Source organism: Apium graveolens, chromosome 11 (genome assembly GCF_009905375.1).
Source record: "Apium graveolens cultivar Ventura chromosome 11, ASM990537v1, whole genome shotgun sequence".
Classification (NCBI taxonomy): Eukaryota; Viridiplantae; Streptophyta; class Magnoliopsida; order Apiales; family Apiaceae; genus Apium; species Apium graveolens.
In genome coordinates, this window is record NC_133657.1 from 172,790,885 (window position 1) to 172,811,211 (window position 20,327).

At 32.0% G+C, this 20,327-nt stretch overlaps 1 protein-coding gene across 1 annotated transcript; it reads left to right on the forward strand.

The window, feature by feature from the left end:
* The first annotated feature begins 8,328 nt into the window (after nt 1-8,328).
* On the forward strand, nt 8,329-20,024 carry LOC141696945 (uncharacterized). The gene is made up of 14 exons (XM_074501105.1): nt 8,329-8,702; nt 10,871-11,037; nt 11,543-11,646; nt 12,718-12,784; nt 13,095-13,187; nt 13,272-13,436; nt 13,610-13,750; nt 13,843-13,920; nt 16,666-16,778; nt 16,861-16,921; nt 17,667-17,834; nt 17,956-18,057; nt 19,309-19,398; nt 19,579-20,024. Exons 1-14 carry the CDS (start codon nt 8,438-8,440, stop codon nt 19,639-19,641), a joined length of 1,677 nt encoding a protein of 558 aa, XP_074357206.1. The 5' UTR covers nt 8,329-8,437; the 3' UTR covers nt 19,642-20,024.
* The last annotated feature ends 303 nt before the right edge of the window (nt 20,025-20,327 follow it).

Below are 20,327 nucleotides of genomic sequence, written 5' to 3' on the forward strand. Positions count from 1 at the left end.
AATTACAAGGATTTAATCAGAGTATCAAAGTCAAGACATGAAGAAACGTCACGGAAGTTAGTCACTCATGAACCAGACAGTACATAGAGTGTCAGCATTGAAGTGGCGGAATTGATTCATAAGTCTCAGTGATTTTCAGAAGATTGTCAGAAGAATGGATGCTGCTCAGGGTTAGTATTAATTCTCTATTAATTAATTAAGTCATATAATTTAATTAAGAAAATAAATTATATCTGCAAAGATTAATTTATTGATTAATTGAATTAAATTGATTAATTAATTTAGAATTAATATTGAGGATTTACAAGATTTTAATTGGTTTAAAATCTGCTTAAATTCAAAACAAGACAATTCATTTGAACTAGTATGACAATCGGTATGACAATTGATAGTCATACCGAAAGTCATGCCAATACATTTAATTGTCTTATTAGAATTTCTGTTTAGATTAAAATCTATTATTTAATTCAGCAAGACAATTTATTTGAACTAATATGACAATCGGTATGACAATCAATAGTCATACCGAAAGTCTTGCTAGTTCATTTTGATTGTCTTGCTAGTTGTAAATATTGTCATACCGAAAGTCTTGCTGGCCAAAGAGATTGTCATGCCAGTACATTTTTCAGTTCGGTGTTTGATAAAAGCAGCAGAAGACCTTTATTGATCAACACTTACAGAATCCAATCAAACAGAACACACAAGAGAAAAAGGAGCAGAAAACAAAAGCATAACATTTTATTTTTCATCTGCTTTTCTTCAAGATTAAATTTCTAGATTGTAAAGTTAAATCCAATCAACTAGAAATATTTATCTTGTTCTTGTGTATCAATCTAGCGGATTAAAATCCCTAGAACTTAATCTCAAATCACATTTAGCATTTGATCTTTTAATTACAAAAATAGAAAAAGTTCATGTCGAATTTATTCTAGATTTGTAATAATTGATTTGAGATTAATCCTTTGTAATCGATACAGTTGTTGTAACACCTTTCAAGTTTAATAATATTTTTATTTAACTTGAATTTTGTTTCACATTTTTTTATTCCGCATTTAATTCGATTATTTGGTACTGTTTGTATTCAACCCCCCCTTCTACAAACAAATTGGGACCTAACACATGTTAGCTCAGATTGCTACTCTGAAAGAACAACTTGCTAAAAGTCAGGCTGAGGCTCAAACATTCAAAGCAGATGTGGTTGAACCGTCTTCTTCTTCAACCTCTGTCAACAATCAGCTGGCAATCATCAGGAATGATATCTCAGATTTGAAGTCCACTGTGATACCAAAGCTTAACTCCATTCAGGAATCTCCAACTTTATCATCCGAAGACATTGCAAACTTCTGCTATTTCCATACTAGAATGAATTCTCTTGAAGACCTGATTGAAATGAACCATTCACTGGACTCTTCCAGATTCTTGAAGATAGAAAAGGGCATGGAACATCTCAATGAAGGGATGAAGAACTTGTATTTCATGATAAAAAATTCTCACTGTCCTACTGAAGAGCAAATGACCTTCTTTGAAGGGCCGTCTAGTGGAGGCTCGGGCTCTGGAGGTAATGGAGGTCATGAAGGGTCTAAAGGGAAATCTGTAGAGGATTCCTCAACTAAGGGGGAGAAGCAAGGGAGAAGTGGAAAAGGAAAAAAAATATTCTTCTGTTGGAGAGACAAGGAAGGCTGATGATGTCTACTATAGTGGAGAGCAAGATGACTTCGATATTCTTGATGTTCCCACTGAAAAAGTCCTGGAAGATAAAGCTGGTATCTTTGAAGCTGAAGAGGAAAGTAATTTTGAATACTGGGAAGAGGAAGCTCCAGTGGATCCTCTTTTTGAGAAAGAGTTCCAGAAGCAGCAGTCAGAGTTGATGAGAAAATAAGTTGAACTTAAAAAGATATCGCAGATCATTGACATGAAGAAAAAAATCCAAAGAACAGAAACTCTCGAAAAGCAACGTCTTCATGACATTAAAGCTGAAGAAAGAAGAAGAGATGTCAATCTGAAGATTGGTGTAAAATGGGATGAAGCAAGGAGAGTTCTTGATATACCTCAGCTGAGCACGAACAATGATAGGGAGTTTCTACATCTTCTCGACAGGCTGAAAATTTCTAATCCAAACAATGACGGGTACATGGATGCTATCAAGACTGAAATCTCAAGGATCATAGCTGCTTTTGACAGATCATTAAATGAAATGAGCATCTTTGTATATTGTCATAATGAAGGATCTTTCAAGGTATTACTTCACTTGTTTGAGAATCGTTCTTTATCCGAGATTTGGGTTCTTCTCAACAAAGTCAAAAGAAGCTCAGAATTGAATGAAGTCCTTCGTGAAAGGCTCAAGGAGTTTGCTAGTAGGGCTAGTCCTTAGGTGGTCAACTTACCCTTTCAAGTAAGATTCTTTAAGTCTGACTGTCTTCAAATCTGCCATCTCGATTCACAATCTCTTAAAGAGTACTCTGCTAAGCATCTTGTCTGAGTTGAAAACTCGAGCTGCTGATCTGATTCAAGCTTATTGTGAAAAGAACATCAAAAGGTACAATCAGTTTAAGAATAAGCTAAAGTCAGTTAGGGTTCAACCAGTTAGACCAGTCAGTTTCTCTTCAGAAAGGGATCGTGTCTATGACAAGGAGCTGCTGCAAGATTTGGAAGAAGGTGAATTCAGAAGTGAAGACAACTGAATTCAAATAGCTCAAAACTTAATGTAATATGCTTAGAGCTTAATGAATCAAGATAGAAAAATGTATTCATATGTTCAGTCTAGAGGAATATCTATCTTGTATTCACTTGTAAATTTCTTTTGGAATATGGAAAATGTTAAATTTAATCCAGAACGTTTCTGCTATTTACTTTGCATTTCTTTTTATATCTTTTTCTTATTTGTTAGTTGAGTTATCCTCTAGGTATTTGTTATTGTTGTCTAACAAACAAATAGGGGAGATCGAAAGGCATATGTCATAGCCTATTTGTTTATTCGAGGATTTAACTCAACTCAAATAAGAATGTAACAAGTAAATAGTGGTTATATCATCAAAGAGATCTCTCACAGTAACATCTGTCAAAGGATTAAGAAACATTGTTCATCTACAGACTTGAGGAATTAATTCACTGGAAGAAGTTCAAGAAATTGATCAAGGCTCAGTGATATAAATCAAAATTGTGGATATAATCAAGTGTCAGAGATCTTGTCTGGGTATCAGATAATTACAGGGATTTAATCTGAAGAAAATCAAGTTATTAAAGTCAAGACATGAAGAAACGTCACGGAAGTTAGTCACTCATGAACCAGACAGTACATCGAGAGTCAACATTGAAGTGGTGAAATTGATTTATAATTTTCAGAAGATTTTCAGAAGAATGGTTGCAGTTCAAGAGTAGTATTAATTCTCTATTAATTAATTAAGTCATATAATTTAATTAAGAAAATAAATTATATCTGCAAAGATTAATTTATTGATTAATTGAATTAATTGATTAATTAATTTCGAATTAATATTATTGATTTTCAGAAGTGTAATTGAATTAAAATCAGTTTTAATTCAATAAGATAATTAAACTTGAACTGGCATGACAATCCAGATTGTCATACCGATTGTCATGCCAGGTCATTTCTAATTGTCTCACTGAAAGTTCTAGCAGGGAGGAGAATTGTCTTGCCAGTTCAGTTTGATAGTCTTGCTAGTTCAATCTTTTGTCTCACCGAAAGTCATGGTGGTTCAGTGGATTGTCTTGCCAAGCCTTGGATTGTCTCTCCAATACAATTGCTACCGCCCTTGGTTATTTTAAAAAGACAGAGAACCTACAACATTCATTACTACTCAACCAACTAAAGAACACAGAGAAGCAGCAGCCGCAAACAAAGTTTAACTCTCAACTGCATTTTAGTTCATTTATTTCTAGTCATTAAAGTTAAATCTAAACCACTAGAAATCATTCTCTTGTTCTTGTGTAACTATCTAGCGGATCAAAATCCCTAGAACTTAATCTCAAATTGTTTCTAGCATTTGATCTTTTTATTGCAAAAATAGAAAAAATTCATGTCAAATTTATTCTAGATTTGTGATAATTTATTTGAGATTAATTCCTTGTAATCGATACCGTTGTTGTAACAACTTTCAAGTTTAATAATAGTTTTATTTAACTTGAATTTTGTTTCACTTTTTTATTCCGCATTAAATTTGATTAAACGGTAAAGTTTGTATTCAACCCCCCTTCTACAAACATATTGGGACCTAACACCCCGACTTGCTTAGATCCTTGGTTCGACCTCTTCATGAGAATTCAGGTCCTTGCGCAACTCATCCCTAATATTTGTATGTTCTTTATGGAGTGCCCCGTTGTTCCTCGAGTTCTAGCCGTAGAACAGAATGCCATCAACTAGGGCGCTATTGGCCACTAACAACTCACTCGCTAGTCGCCCGAGCTCTGCATTTCAAGTTCTTTATCCTAATAGTATCCTCTTCTCTACCTGGAGCCTAACCCCTTCTTCTATTTTATCTACTACTTTGCTCCTCGACTTTATACTACTCCAAACGCTCGCTCTAATAACTTGCTTCTTGGGTGGCTCATTCCCATTTACATATGCCATGATGCTCATGGGCAGCTTATCTATCTATTTGGATTTCCTTTTACCACGGGATTTTATTCAAAGATGTGATCTTAGAGCTTGCATACACTAAGTATACCATCATTAAGAACTTTGCTTTCTGGTTGGGAAATGTCTCTGACGTCCTTTAGACTTCTTATTACTCTTTTATTTTACTTATTCTAACATTTCTAGTACCAACAAATTCATTCGGGCGAGACATCTTACAATGTCATGATGCACTAATTCATGTGGTCATTCCTTTAATACTTCTCTCCCGTTAAAAACAATGTATATCTACGTTGGTGTAAGTTTTAATTTGTTCAACACTATGATTGTAAGTTTTTACAACTTGTTGAATATTATTATTGTAAGTTTTTATGACATTATTTAAGCATTTTAAGTTGGCAATAACTTTAACAATGAAATACTTCATTAACTCATGGTTCATTTAACTAGAACTCAAAATTTTTGCTCAATTATGAAATTCACCGTATGCATTAATCTTTAGTTTACTTCTCTGGGACATAATGACTGCATTATATGAAATAGTTTTTAACGTTTTTATCTTTAACGTACAATAACTATAATACTTGCATTCATTCATGAAATACAAATTACATGACACGAAGAAGAAAATGTATAATTTGCTTACTAAGCTTTATTAACATATTATCAACGTTTCGTACATTGGTAATGTCTTACATAGAAGTCAAATGCATTGATAATTAATTTAATATATTTGATATATATATATATACATGAGATATTGCACAACATTTACCAATAAAATTATTGATTGAAGAGCTACCGATCTGATAACGAAAAATTATTGGAAAAAATGTTTTCCGGGTAAACATGTCAAAATCGGGAAAAATCGGGTCAATTTTGAAAAAATCGAAAATGATTAAAGAGTGATTGAATATTAAGGTGTAACTAGCTCTATAACGCGTGCAATACACGTTCATACTATATATTGTCCTAATTAAAATTATTTTCGTTGTTATTATTGACGATATATTTATGTTGTTACCTAATAGATGAAAATATTTTTTGTTTATGCATATGAGCACGAGTGATTGGGGTATGTTTGCAATGGTGCATTCGTAGAAAGTAACAAATTATGTTAGTATCATTTTTTGCTACTTTATAATTAAATGATATTTGTAATATGTTAATGCTTAGAAAGTAAAATAAATACAAGTGATTATGTGTTCCTGATGTATATCAATCACTTTAAATATAAAATAATTATTAATTTGTTTGTAATTTTGATATTTTATGTGTTAGAAATGTGATTGATGATTTAAACTATATAGGCAATTGATGTTAGTACTGTAGTTGTTTACTGAATGACATATGATACTATATGTCCCAATAACTTTCTATTTTCGGATGTTCCAACAGATGGTTAACATTTCCTTAAATATCATATTATCATTATAATGGGTCCAAATTATACCTCCATTTTCTTAAGTTTTCTTGAACATAATTCATTTTTTTACTCTCCGTGTCTAACAACCTATGAGATGGTGGAATATATGATAGATGTCATAGAACGATTAATAGTGAAGTATAAATTGCACATATACATATAAATAGTTTATTTTATTTTTTCTTTCATTAAATTTAATATAATGTTTCGTCATTTCATTATGTTGGAGGACAAGGTAAGATAAATGACAAATAAGAATATGAGTATGTATGTGTGTGTGCGCGCACACTTGTAATAGTTTATATTTATGTATATATTTATTGTATATATGTATGTATGAATGTATATATATATGTATGTATGTATGTGTGTGTGTATGTATGTATGTATGCACGTGTAGTGTTGATGTGATCTTATTAAAGATTTTTAGTGATTTCAGTTTGATTTTTTGATAATTTTTGTAGTGCTGCGTGGAAGGCGATTTGGTAGTGATGGTGATATTGGGGATATGTCGCTAGGGGTGATGATATCGGTATATTGGTAAAAAATGATTTAAGATTTTTTTTGCTAAGTGATTTAAGAATATATTACTCAACTTATATATAAATAATATCATATATTATATATATTATAATGTATATTTTTACCTAAAACTCTATAGGTGATTATATATATATGCATATTTCATATAGTCATACATCAAAAATTTACTTATATTAACGTAAAATTTTAAAAATTAATAAATAACATTAATTAGTTATTTTTAGAATCCGTCTTTTTAAGTACAATCAATTTCGTTGCCCCTAAATTCCCATCATTATCATTATTTATGTATTGTTTACAATGTAGTATCATTTTATCTGGTTTAAACCTTAAAGTTGATATAATATGAAAGTTTTATATGATTTCACAATTACATTTATATAGGGAATACAACAATCCTTTTATAATTGGTCGAAAAGTTAAGTTTTAAATTAGTAGAGTGTATATTAGTATTTTTATAACTGATAAAAAAACATTTTGGCTTATAATAAATACAATATATTGGCTAAATAATTATAAAATTTTAATAATTAGTGGGGAGAAATTTACTGTTACTTTTATATTTATTAAATCTTGAAACAATGTTAAATTGAATTAAGTTAGTGAGTTTTTTGTGGATGTACTTAATGGTTCTTAAAAGAACCTGATAATTTTTTTTGGTGTAGTGGGTGGAGATATGAACATTATTATCTCATAATACTATAGTCATGGGTTCAATTCTCATGACACACATAGGGGTAAATGGTTAATTTTTCAAGTAACTTGAAAGAAAATTAATTGAAGGTAGTGAGTTTTTTGTAAATGTAGCTAATGAGTTTCTAAAAAAATATCATTAATGTCTTTGGTGTAGTGGTTGGAAATTGTAAAAAATGAGGGAGATAATTTTTTAATTGAAATAAATGAGACAGGTGATGCTTAGTGGTCCCCTAGAAATGAGACACATGATGAATATTCTAATATTTAGACACCACTATGATATTATTGGAACACTTTTTTGTCTAACATATCTCAAATTTTAATTTAGGACAAGTTTTGGTGCTGCATGACAAAGCAATGGCATGAGCCATAATTACCAAGGTCCATGGATCATATCAAGGGCCCAATTACAGGGAGTAGTTTCAGAATATGCAACAGTGTTACGTATTTAACATACATAATTGTTTTAAAAAATATTTAAAATATATTCAATTTTATTTTAATTTAATATTCTGATAAATTCTCGATTCCAGATAAATCAAAAATTGATGATTCAATCGATTTAGTTAAATTTCCGATTTTTATAACTTTATACCCGCTTCACAAATCTCTATATTGTATACTCTCTCTATTTTATTTTATACAACATTTAACTTTTGTGCACGTACTTTTAGGTGCTTTGACCATGTAGTTAAAATACTAATTTTTTTTTTTTGTAAATAAAAATATATAACTAAAACTTTAATTCAGAAAAAATTTTTTTAAAAATTATTATTTTAACTATGTGATCAATGGACTTAAAAATGTGTGCACAAAAGTCAAACGACATATAAAAAATAGAGGGAGTAATATGATATGATGCACCCAATTATCAAATGATAATCGATCGGGTTTTAAAATGGATAATTTTCATTAATATTTGAAAAAGAAGAAGATAAAAATCGTGAAAGCCCAAATAAATTCAAATTACAATTATATTGTAATTTCTTGTCCAATATTGTTTCTTATCGTTTTAAATTATCGGTTTCGTTGTTTTTTCATTTTAACCCATCCACCCAATAATAATACAATCATTACATCACCAACTCTGTAAACTCCAAAATTATCTCCCTCATTTTTAATTATTAATCCAGATCATACAATCTACTTCACTTCTGCAAAACCCTAGCTCCTCATCAATGGCGGCGAGAAAAGAGCTCTTCGATTCACTTTGCTCACTCATCTCTCTCGTCTTCATTCTCGTCGCTTGCGTCGAAATCTGCGACGCCGCTACCGTCGTCGACGTTTACCGGCTCATTCAGTACGATATCGCCGGCGAACAGTTCGGATCGCGATTAGCGTCGCTCAATCATCACGCGTCGTCTCTGTTATCGCATCATACGGATCTTTCGAGGACTGTTGTTATACTTCCTGTTCGTGATCTGAATCTCACTTTTATTAAAGGTATATTTTGTTAAGATTTTGAGTTGATTGATTGATTTATGTTGAATTAAGTGTGATTTAGTTTGTTGTTGTGTATTGGTTAGTTATCGGAGTTGCGGTGAGTTGTAGTGTTGGTTTAGATGTGAATTGTGCAAGTGATTGAAGTTTATTGACATTTTGTTGTTATAATTAGTGTTGAATTGGAGAAATAGGTTTACGGAACTGGCATTTCATCAGTTCCGGAGGACTGGTTGTACGTAACTAGGAATTATAGAATGTATTATATTTAACGAATAGGATTAGACGACTCAATGAAAATAAGGCTTGAGAAATTAGTAACACCAGGATAAAACGTGTTAGATTATTCTTGTCTAGAGTAGTATTATTTTTAATTCCGTTGTTTCTACAAGGGGGCTTGAGAAATTAGTGATACCAGTATAAGCGTGTTAGATTACTCTTGTCTGGAATATTATTATTTTTTAAAATACCGCTGTTGCCTTAAAGTAATTTACTTATATGCGTGAAAAACTAAGTTTAACACTAAACTAAGAAACTTTTGTTTGGCTCACTAAATTAAAACTCAGGCCGAGTCAAGTCGTAACTGAATTACAATTAAGTATCAAAACTGGATCTCTCTCAAAATGTCATTAAGTTAAAGTGGCAAGGCCAGTCACAGACCTACATCCTTAGGTTAGTTAGAACGAGTCAAAAATAAATTTAGTTAGGTGTATTGAAATTTGACTTCAATTAGTGGTAATGATTGATCTGCCCATATGCATATTATAATGACCTGTTTGGGTTATCTTAAAAAATATAACTTACAACTTAAAGTTGAAAAGTGTCATATAAGTTATTGAATATCATTACTTATAAATTATTTAACTGTTTTGATAATTTTATGTATAAATTACTTATACGTTGATAATGTGTTTGGTAAATCATGACTTATAAGTTAAAAAATTTCAAATAAAAACTAAAGTGTAATTATGAATTACACGAATGAATAAATTTCATACATGAATATAAAATAAAAATAAGAAAATTTAAAAATAAGGATAATGACCTCGGGATAAAACTATATAATATACACAATTTATCTCGATGAAAATAAAATTATAATATTGATCTGGGTAAAAAAAACTATATATAATTAGATTTATATAATTTGGTCGGTATAATGGTATCGGGTTAAAACAAAATTATACGATTAAAACGGAATAAAACATAATTAAAATAAAAACATAACTAACCATAATTTGAAAGTATTCATATTTAAATAAAATAGTATTTTAATTTAAATAAATTATTATATATAATTCAATTCAAAAAAACTTATTGCGATTAATAGAATTTTAAAAATAGAATTGACATGATATATTGTAAAAATTTAATCGAAAATTAATCAGTTCAATAGAAAATATAACACGGCTTGTCATGGCAAAACGAGAAAGCTAAAATAAGAAAGTACGCTGAACTAACATTCTGATTTTCAACGTTTATGCTATAAAATGGAGATTCATTTAAGCTTAGCCAAACAGTCGGCTGTAATAAAAAATGGGCTTTAGGCCCGTTTAAGGTGATATCGGTTGTTGCCAAACAGCCACAATATATCAAGTCACCCATCTTCCAGTCCAACATGGATACATATCCAAGTGTCGGACTTGACAATATTTTAAAAATTTTACATTTTTGGCCTAAAATAGGTGTCCAAGCATTCATATGCAAGTCCGAGTGTCGAGTGTCGGACATGGGTACTTGAGAAAATTTGAAGAGTCGGGGTAACATAGTGCTGATTTGTCAAGTTATATCAAATAAATGGATTGTGTTACCATTACAAATCCATTAGAACATCTCCAACAATATATGTAAACTCCTAAATATAAAATAAAATATGAATATTTTATTAATAAGTAAAAGTAAAGAGCCATGTACTAGCTCTTAAGTTTGAGGAGAGAGAGTAGGCTCTTAACTTCTTAAAGAGTCTTTAAGAGGCTGTTGGAGCTCTAATTTATGCTAGGATTTTATTTTTGAAGTTAAGACCCTATGTAAAGATTCTATTAGAGATGCTCTTATAATTACATTATCCAATATCATTGCTTTTTAATTGCTGGAATTGTATTGGACAAATTGTTGTTCCTTAAAGTAACATGATTATTGCCTGATATTATGTGTTTTTACGCCACTGGCAGAGTGTATTGGGCAGAAAAAGCAATTAGGAGGTTTATTACTCATGATTCCTCAAATGTTTAATTCTGGGAACAAAGATGGTGCGGAAGATGATCCGAACTCTGAAAAGGAGCTAATTAGAATCCTGTTGGCGGAGCTGGAGCGGTTAATTATACATGCCAATATCCGTGTGAGTTTTATTGGTTTCTTTTCGGTTCCCTGCATCCACGTCAATCTCATACATTTGCTTTTTCTACACAACCTATATTCATGATTTTCCGTCCTTGTACATTGGTGTGTATCTCTTCATAATTTTTTATCCATTTGTTGGGAATAAGAATGACTAAATGATACCCTTCTTGACACTCCATTAATTGGTTAAATGCTTTCCAGAGATAGCTGGCCTGTTATATTCATACTTTGATTGTATTGATGCAGATGTATATTCTTTATAATAATTTGTAAATATCTTGTTCTTGTCTATAATATCTATTCGAACAATATTCCCACCTCCATTCAAAAGATATATATATGCATCATACGTCTGCGCTGATAATAACTCATCTTTTGAAAAGCCTGGTTTTGCACATCCTACTTGATGTTATTATACAATTGTATTGTATCTACTTTTTTAAAAATTATATTATTTTAACCAATATAGTATCATTTATTAGAAGTGACTTTGTGTGGTACAGTATCCGGTATATTTCGCCTTTGAGGATGATGACATTGATGCTGTGTTAGCTGATGTCAAGAGGAATGATGCTACAGGCCAGCCTGCAACTGCAACAACTGGGGGGTTAGTCCATAAACTCTGAAATTGCAAAGTGAGAATCAAATTTAGTTGCATCATGACAAACAAATTAATATTGAGAAGAATCTGTGCGTATTCTATTGGCCATCACTGTACATAATACATAGAACAAATGCATTTACATTGTTGATTGTGCCACCTTTTGCTGACGGGACATGTCCTCTCATTTTCCTCCTTCACAATGCAATGAAGAGTAGAGACATTATTGTCAGTCTGTAGTAGTTTCTGTAGAGCATGTGTGAAAACATTTAAGTCTAAATATTGAAACCTAAATGTCTAAGACTCACTGTCAGTGGCACTTCACTCAGACGTCTTATGTTTGAGCATTGGCCAGATGTTAATTATGTCACACATTTACTATCGCATTGCCACTGATTGGTGCTCTAAAATTGGTTCGTGATGATCAACTCTTTGGTCCAGACTCCAGAGTTGGGTTATACATAGTAAAAGACCTTTAGAAGGATGCATGATATGCATTGTAGGCTGTAGCACCCAAGGCCTTAATTTGTTGTTAGTTGCATCATTTAATTCTCCTTTTTTGAAAGGCACACTAATGAACTCTTATGCTACCAATACATTTCTAGTCTGACTAATCAAGATCTAAACGTTCCTTCTGATTTGTGAGTATCATACTCATGAGACTTCTGAAACGGGTTCCGGTAAGTAACATATGTTAGAATCAGGTAGCTTGCTACCAACTTTGGAAGTATATAAATAACCATGTGGTGAACAAGATCTTTGTAGCTTTAATTTAAAGAGGTGCAATTATTTTTTTTTCTTCAATATGGATTCTTTCTTCATATTGGCCACCATAATATTGCATGAATTGTATTCATGTTGATTATATTGAGGAACTCTTTTGATGTGTGTTAATATTTGTAATTGTTTTCGCAAATTCATCTATAGCTGACATCTTATGAATCATCTTACAAGTCCAGGTGTCATCTGTATGTTAAGTTTTTTCAAGTTTGCAACACAATAATATACTGTACTTTTATAATCAGACCACAAGGTAACATATTAGCTCATAATAAGTTGTGGTTTCTTGATTATCAGGTACAAGTTTGTTGTCAGTGCTCCTGAACCTAGGAAAGTTGCAGCCCCTGCTATTACAAATATTCAGGTTTTACGAATATCCCGTTATATGAAAGATTAGTTTGATTATTAGATTTTCTTTTCTTTTGATGTTTCACTGTAATACTAGTAGGGCTAAGAGATCATTTTGCTTTCTAAGTTCTCATAATGCAATTAACCACCTATCATGCCACTGTTGTTAGGTAATGTTATGTTAGTAACTTCGATATTCTTTGATAGGTTGCTGATTATTATATACCGCCTTATCGTGAGCTACTTCATATTGCAACATCTGTTTGAAGTTGCTAGTGCAGATATTGGTTGGACATTTGCATAATATAATTGATTATTATTGTCAGGGATGGTTACCAGGACTGAAAGCTGATGGTGATTCAAATCAACTCCCAACTATTGCTATAGTGGCCTCATATGACACGTTCGGGGCTGCACCTGTATATACTTAAAGTATTTTATACACTTTATATAATTTTTTAATGGTAATGGGAAGACTTGACAATGTTTCTGTTAATTTGTAGGCACTGTCAGTGGGAAGTGACAGCAACGGAAGTGGTGTTGTAGCACTCCTTGAAATTGCTAGGTTATTTTCACTACTGTATTCAAATCCTAAAACAAGAGGGAGATATAATCTTCTCTTTGGGCTGACATCTGGTGGACCTTACAACTACAACGGAACACACAAGGTGCTTGGCTTGTCCAGGAAACTAAAATTTAACAAAACACACATGCACACACACCTCATTTGCATAATCTACATGGATATATAGTATATACATATGAAAGTCGGATGTTAGCATATGGTTTGTGTTGAAAAAAATGTTGTTCACCTTCTTTACATTTTTTTGTTTGATTCAAGTGGCTTCGCAGTTTTGATCAACGCTTACGGGAAAATATTGAGTATGCTATTTGTCTTAATAGCATTGGTTCATCGGGCAATGAGTTGTGGCTCCATGTTTCCAAGCCTCCAGAAAATGTCAACATTAAGCAAATTTTTGATGTGAGTAGTTTATTTTAATATTGTTTTTAGATTGCGTAAAGCAATAATCATTTCTGCCCCCAACTTGAAGGCTACAAGGTTCCTTTTTGCAGGGATTTTCCAGTGTAGCAGAAGAGTTGGGACTCAAAGTTGGTATTAAGCACAAGAAAATAAATATTTCAAATCCTCGAGTAAGTAAATCTATTTTATTTAGAGGAAAATAAAACAATGAAAGAGTTTCCAGTATCGAAATATTAGAGGAGGTCTTTCATCTTCCTAAAAATTGATCCCATGTAATATTATGTTGAATGTAATATAGAATACCTATTTAGATATTTAATCATCTATATGCTGTAAGTGACAGATAATTGAAACATATGTTGGCCTAGTACTGTTAATATCACATAAGCAACTATGACAAAATGTGTAGATATAGCATCTAAGTTGCTCAGACTCGGGTACGAAGTGTCGGGTGCGACACATATCTGAGTGTCGGACTCGGCGATCTTGAAAATTGTAGACACGGGGACACCGTCCGAATTTCGGACAAGGGTACGGGGACATGGTAATTAAAATAATTTTTTAATTTTTAAATATAACTAAATAAATTAAGTTTTTCATCACTTGTATTTTTTAATTATTATTAAGAAAATATATAGGAAACAGTCGATCTTTTTAGATAAAAAAATGTACTACATGACCTCAGATGTACATGTACTACACAAACACAAGTATATTTATATAGTAGTATAATATATGTAACATCTCTGGGCTATAATAATAATGATTATAAATGATGTGTAGGTGTAGTGGACAGCTGGATCCACTTATAGCTTGAACCTGTACAAAGCAATGTCCAGATACATTTTTAAATAATACAATTATATACACGGTCTGTATGCCTATCTTCTACTTTTTACTTTTTCAATACCATCTTTTAGATCTGCATCTTTCACCATCTTCTTCCATCTCTCTTTCTTCATCCTTTCTAATCTGTGTTTGTTCTTCCCTTTTTATTCATCTGAAACGAAGTCCAAATTTTTCCGGCGACCTTGAAATTTCTCCGGCGACGAAGAAGAAGTGTCGTTTTTCACATGGCGAATCCGACCCGTATCCCGTGTCGTGTCCCGTGTCGGGTCGGGTCGACAAGGGTACGACGGCCATAAGTGCCGAGTCGGGGTAACTAAGGATAGCATTGGCATGTAGTTTTATATAAGTTGTCTATAATCTCTGCATTCACCTTAACCTCCACACAAACTGCCTCCGATTGTGGCATATTAGGCATGTGTGTTGTATAGTAAACTGGGAATCCCTATTAAACATAGGGTAGGTATCATGTTACTTGGAGAAACATGGTCAGGTTTCATTCATCTTTTCTCTAAAACATAACTATTAAACATAGGTCAGGTTTAATATATCTATTCTCTTGAACATTCCCTATATAGTAATTTTTTTTTATTACAAATCATACCTTTATCTAAATAATTATATAAAATAAATGACAATTAATCTATTTATTTTATGCTCCGCATTAGAATTCGTTGTTGCTTCTAATTGTCCCACCACATCCTGCAGTTGTACTCCCACCAAATTGTTTTGAATACATACGAGTACATCTGTCTAAGTTGGGATGGAAAGGAATAGGTTGTTAAGGGATGGGTTCAGTTAACTCTTTGTTTGGATGGAAGTATTGGGTAAAGAAGGGTTCAACACTATCTTATTTGGATGAAGGGTTGTAATGTAAGATTGTTGTAAAATTTAAAATTTTGTAGTTTTCATAAAATAATATAAGTTATTTTTGAAAATAATAAAAAGCCAATATTGAAATATATTTATATAGAAATTTGAAAATTAGTTCATTTTCCAATTACGCCCTAATACACAATCAGAAAATATCTTTTATCCTTATTTATATTCATTGTTGTTTTCATATATTAGACCAAGTTTTTAGCACATAATCCAGAAAAATTATTGTAACATCATGAGTTGATTTCAAAAGACTGTATATAAACCTATACACATCAGAGAAAATAACAAAAAATGTATTCAAGTACATAGACAGATGTACTCGTATGTATTCGAAACAATGTTTATAAAATGGAAAACAATCAAAAGGACAAACAAATAAAATAAATATCATGTACGTGTATATAATAATTTTTAAAATGATAGCAAATAAATAGGCGCATATGACTGACGTAAATTAAGTAATACAGGGACGGACCCTTTGTAACACGCCGATTCGGGGTGTTTGATTAGTTTCCTGACTTGATTAGATACTGGCTTTCCTCAACCCACCTAAACTTTCCCAAACAGGGGTTCTTAATTTTTATCTCATTCCAACCCATCCCTCCGTAGCCCTCGATCCAGACAAACCCTTAGGTTCACAAATAGATATAAAACGATGCATAAAGTTGGTACTTCATTCATCACAGGTTTCTAAGCATTGGTATATATTTTAAATAATAATAATTATTATATTTTCTTACATAATACTAAATTAATATTTAAAAACTCTTAGAATAATAGTAAACAATATATTAAAAACTAAAATATAAATAAGAATTTTTTAAAAACTAAAGGAAATTCACTGGTTATAAGTTGTAACGAAGAAACCTTATATTTGATTACACTGTCTTGTCATCATATGTTCATTATCATGTCTTATTCCAGTATTCTTAACTTTGAAATAATCAAGTGATGAAATATGTTTACCTTTCTCACTAATCATTAACATGATTTTCATTTCATCAGAAAGGATACATATGTTGCTCATGCGTTATATCATATTAGTGTAGTCAGTATTCTGCACAACTCCCTCGCACTGTTATGATAATAGTATTTGATTAAAAGTAATAGTGTCTTACCTCACTTTTTGTCGTGAATAAAATTCAAGTATGTATAGTTCTAGTGTTGAAGTGACAAAACTGCTGTAGGTAGCTTGGGAGCATGAACAATTTTCAAGGCTGAGAGTTACGGCAGCAACACTTTCTAAGCTTTCTGTTGCACCAGAATTTCTGGAGAGCACCGGAGGTCTATCGGATAACAGGTCATGATCTATAGCTGATTCCTTACTTTATTACCGGAAGAAATTTGTTATATTTTTAAACTTGTAGAGAACTGTCTTCCAGGCATTTTACCAGTGAAGCTGCAGTTGCACAGGGTGTGTCATTAGTTGCGGAGAGTCTTGCGGTAAAGTTTTCTACAATCAGTTTTATTGAAAGTTTTGTTGTGTGGTGATCTTTTGGAGACATGCATGCACACAACGTACAGTTCAGTGGTAACATGGTAGAGGCTTTGACCTTGATCTTACACTTTAAAGTTTTTAAGTGTTGAGACAGATTGTTATGTTGTCGGAAATCCATTAGTCCGACCACCAGGAAGAAATGATTATGTTCATTCCTAAGGATACTAGGATCCCTACTAAAAAAGATTTCAAAATCGTCACAGACCTCCCTTTTGACCTTTTCCTTTTCTATTTCAATTTCTGGATTATTAGGTGATCATAACTGAACTTTCATATATAAAAGAGATGTAGAAAGAGATAGACTAGAAAAGACAATTGTAAATAAGATACTGTGCAGAACAGAACATTTTGAGTCACTGGTTTGCAGATTTTGTCATTGCTATATATTGAGTTGATTGCATTATATGTGGAGAATCTAAAGTTTTTGTGCGTGACTGCCATATATCTACAGCAGTCTCCAAACACTCTAATGTTCTTAGTCAGGAGTATTTGACAGAAATGCACTGTACTGAACATCATCTCTTGATCTACGTATGTACCCTGTGGATCAATTGGTGATCCATAACTAGTATTAAGTTGTGAACTATTATTGAGCTTCATCTTGAGATCTTTGTATGGTACTGTATATCAAAGTAGTGATTAGATGACCAATGTCTGGCATGGTTCTAAGTATGTCGTGATATTTTGCAGAGACATGTTTACGGCCAGCAAGGAAGAAATATAAATGTATTTAAAGAGAATAGTAGTTTAGCAGTTCAGCCATCATATATACAGTCGTGGTTGCACCTATTATCCACCACCCCTAGGGTGGCACCATTTCTTCCAAAGAACGACCCCTTTGTCATGGCACTGAAAAAGGTACGATTATCTGCAACAGCTGTAGTGTGCATTAACAATATCAACTATAATTAGATCAGTCCTGTAAGAGAATGGTGTGAGGATTATTAACATTTTCTTTTCCTTGCTTTTCTTCTGTCAGGAATTAGCAGATCATACAGTTGAGGTGAATGTGCAACACGAAGTACTAGATGGGATTTTCACTTTCTACGATTCAACAAGCGCTAAGTTACACATTTATGAGGTATAGATTCAGACCTTTTCCCCTTCTTACATGAGCATGTGCATGACTTCGGTGTATGCATGTGTATCGAATATCAATACAGTAACTGCTGCCGGTCACATTTTTTATTTAGCATAACTTTTTCTTGTAAAGTATTCTCTCTATAAAGCATGGTTCCCTTTTATCGATGTTTTTTTATTATAGATGTTACAGGCAGTTTTTTTGTTGATAGATTTTAGAAGATATATCACATATATATGTATATTAAATAAATCTGAAGAGTTTCAGGTTAAAGGACTGAGGTCTAAAAAATGCAGAATTTCTATTCTGTTTTAGAAAAAGTTAATGGTTATTACAGTAACGAAAAACATTAACCAAACTTCGTTGTCAGTCTTGTTTTCCCGTCACATGGATTCTACTAACCTTGTTTAGTTTGTTACTCAATCTATGTGGTTCCTACCACTTTGTAATTACATATAGGCTTAAATATAACTTAACCCTTAAAGTATCACACGTTGTACACATAAACCCTTAAAGAAAAAAGTTGTTATTTTAACCCTTAAAGTATGAGATTTGTTCGCTTTAACCCTGTTGTAAAAATTTCATCCAATATTGCCCTCAACCTCAAGGGTTATTATGTTCGCAATCAAATACTTCAAAGGCAACATTGTTTGTCAATCATTTTCTTGTCATTTTTTGTTTATTAAATAATATAAGATATATATAAATGTATAATATACTAATTAACAACGTATTATTATATTTTATTTTACTTTCGTTAAATCTTACTAAAATTATAAATTTTACTTATAATAAAAACTTACAAAATTATAATACACTATTAATATCTCAGGTAATATGTAATAATAACCGATATAAATTAAAAATTATTTGATTGTATAAACTAATTAATATGAGAAATAATATTATTAAAAAATTAGATATTAAGTAATTTTAAATAATTTTTTGAAAGAATCAAAACAAGAATATAAAAAATGATTAAAGGGTTAAAGTGTACAAAATTCATAGTTTAGGGGCAAAAGTATACAACCTTTAAGGGTTATATGGGAAAAAAAATTAGTAAAAGGGTTGAAGTGTACAAAACTTATAGTTAAGGGGTCAATATATACATTTGTTTTGTTTAAGGGTTCATGTGTACATCAAGTTATACTTTAAGGGCTAAATTATAATTAAGCCTTACATAAAAGGCTTGAACTTATCCGTCAATTTCTGTCTACCTGTGGCTAAACTATTTGATCGTCCTATTTTCAGGTTGCTAGTGTGACATTCGATTTGCTTGTATTGCTAGTGCTGGGTTCCTACTTAATCGTCCTTTTCAGTTTTCTTGTTATAACAACCAGGGTATGATTTTACTTTTTCCTAGATGAACAGAATTTTGGTTCATATAAATATATATACGCACACTCAATATTATGTGAGTTGATTGTATATATTTGAACTATCTGTACTTGGCTGTGTAGAAATAGTTTGGGAGAAACGTTGTATATAATTAGTTACATTACACTTTTTGAATTTCAACAGGGTCTTGACGATCTCATCAGTCTGTTTCGACGTCCTCCTTCACGTAAAGTAAAAACAGCTTGATATTAAAGGGTAGCATCGAGCTTATTAGCAGTTTCTTCCCATGTTTAGCTTTGGTTCTACTCCTGGATGCAAGTGGAAGTCAATCTTGGTGATGGTTTTTTCCCGTTGGTAGACTAATCTGATCTTTAGGTTAAATCATACCAGTATGGAATGAAACTTTAGTTTTGGATCCTTGTAATTTTACATACAGTCGTCATGAAGAGACGACTTGAGAGAACATTTTGTCATGATAAATGTAACTTTTTCTGTGCCTAGGGCTCTCTTAGCAAGGGCTAAAGGCTGTTGATGCTCAGCCGTAATCCTTAAATCATTACATGTTGACCTTCGGATAACATTCTAGTGTAAAATTTTATATTGATCATTATATTTCTTTTTCCAGATTATTTTGTGTTCACATGTTTTGAAGAAAGATTTCTGGTTTTATGCTGCTCTGTTGGACAAAAAAAAAACTAGAACTCCAATATGTACATAAACAAAGTTTTCACTTTTCTTCAGTTTTTACCATCCAGAAAAGAATCTTTTGTACAATCAAGAGCACGAAACCAGGCACAAGTTATAATGCAATTGTTGGACACTGCTGAAAGAAAAAACTGATTATGTAAAGAAATATGACATGCGTGGCAATTTGACATCCGTGGCTACGCAAGTGGGGCAGCCTGGGAGCGTAACTATGTTCAGAATTGGGA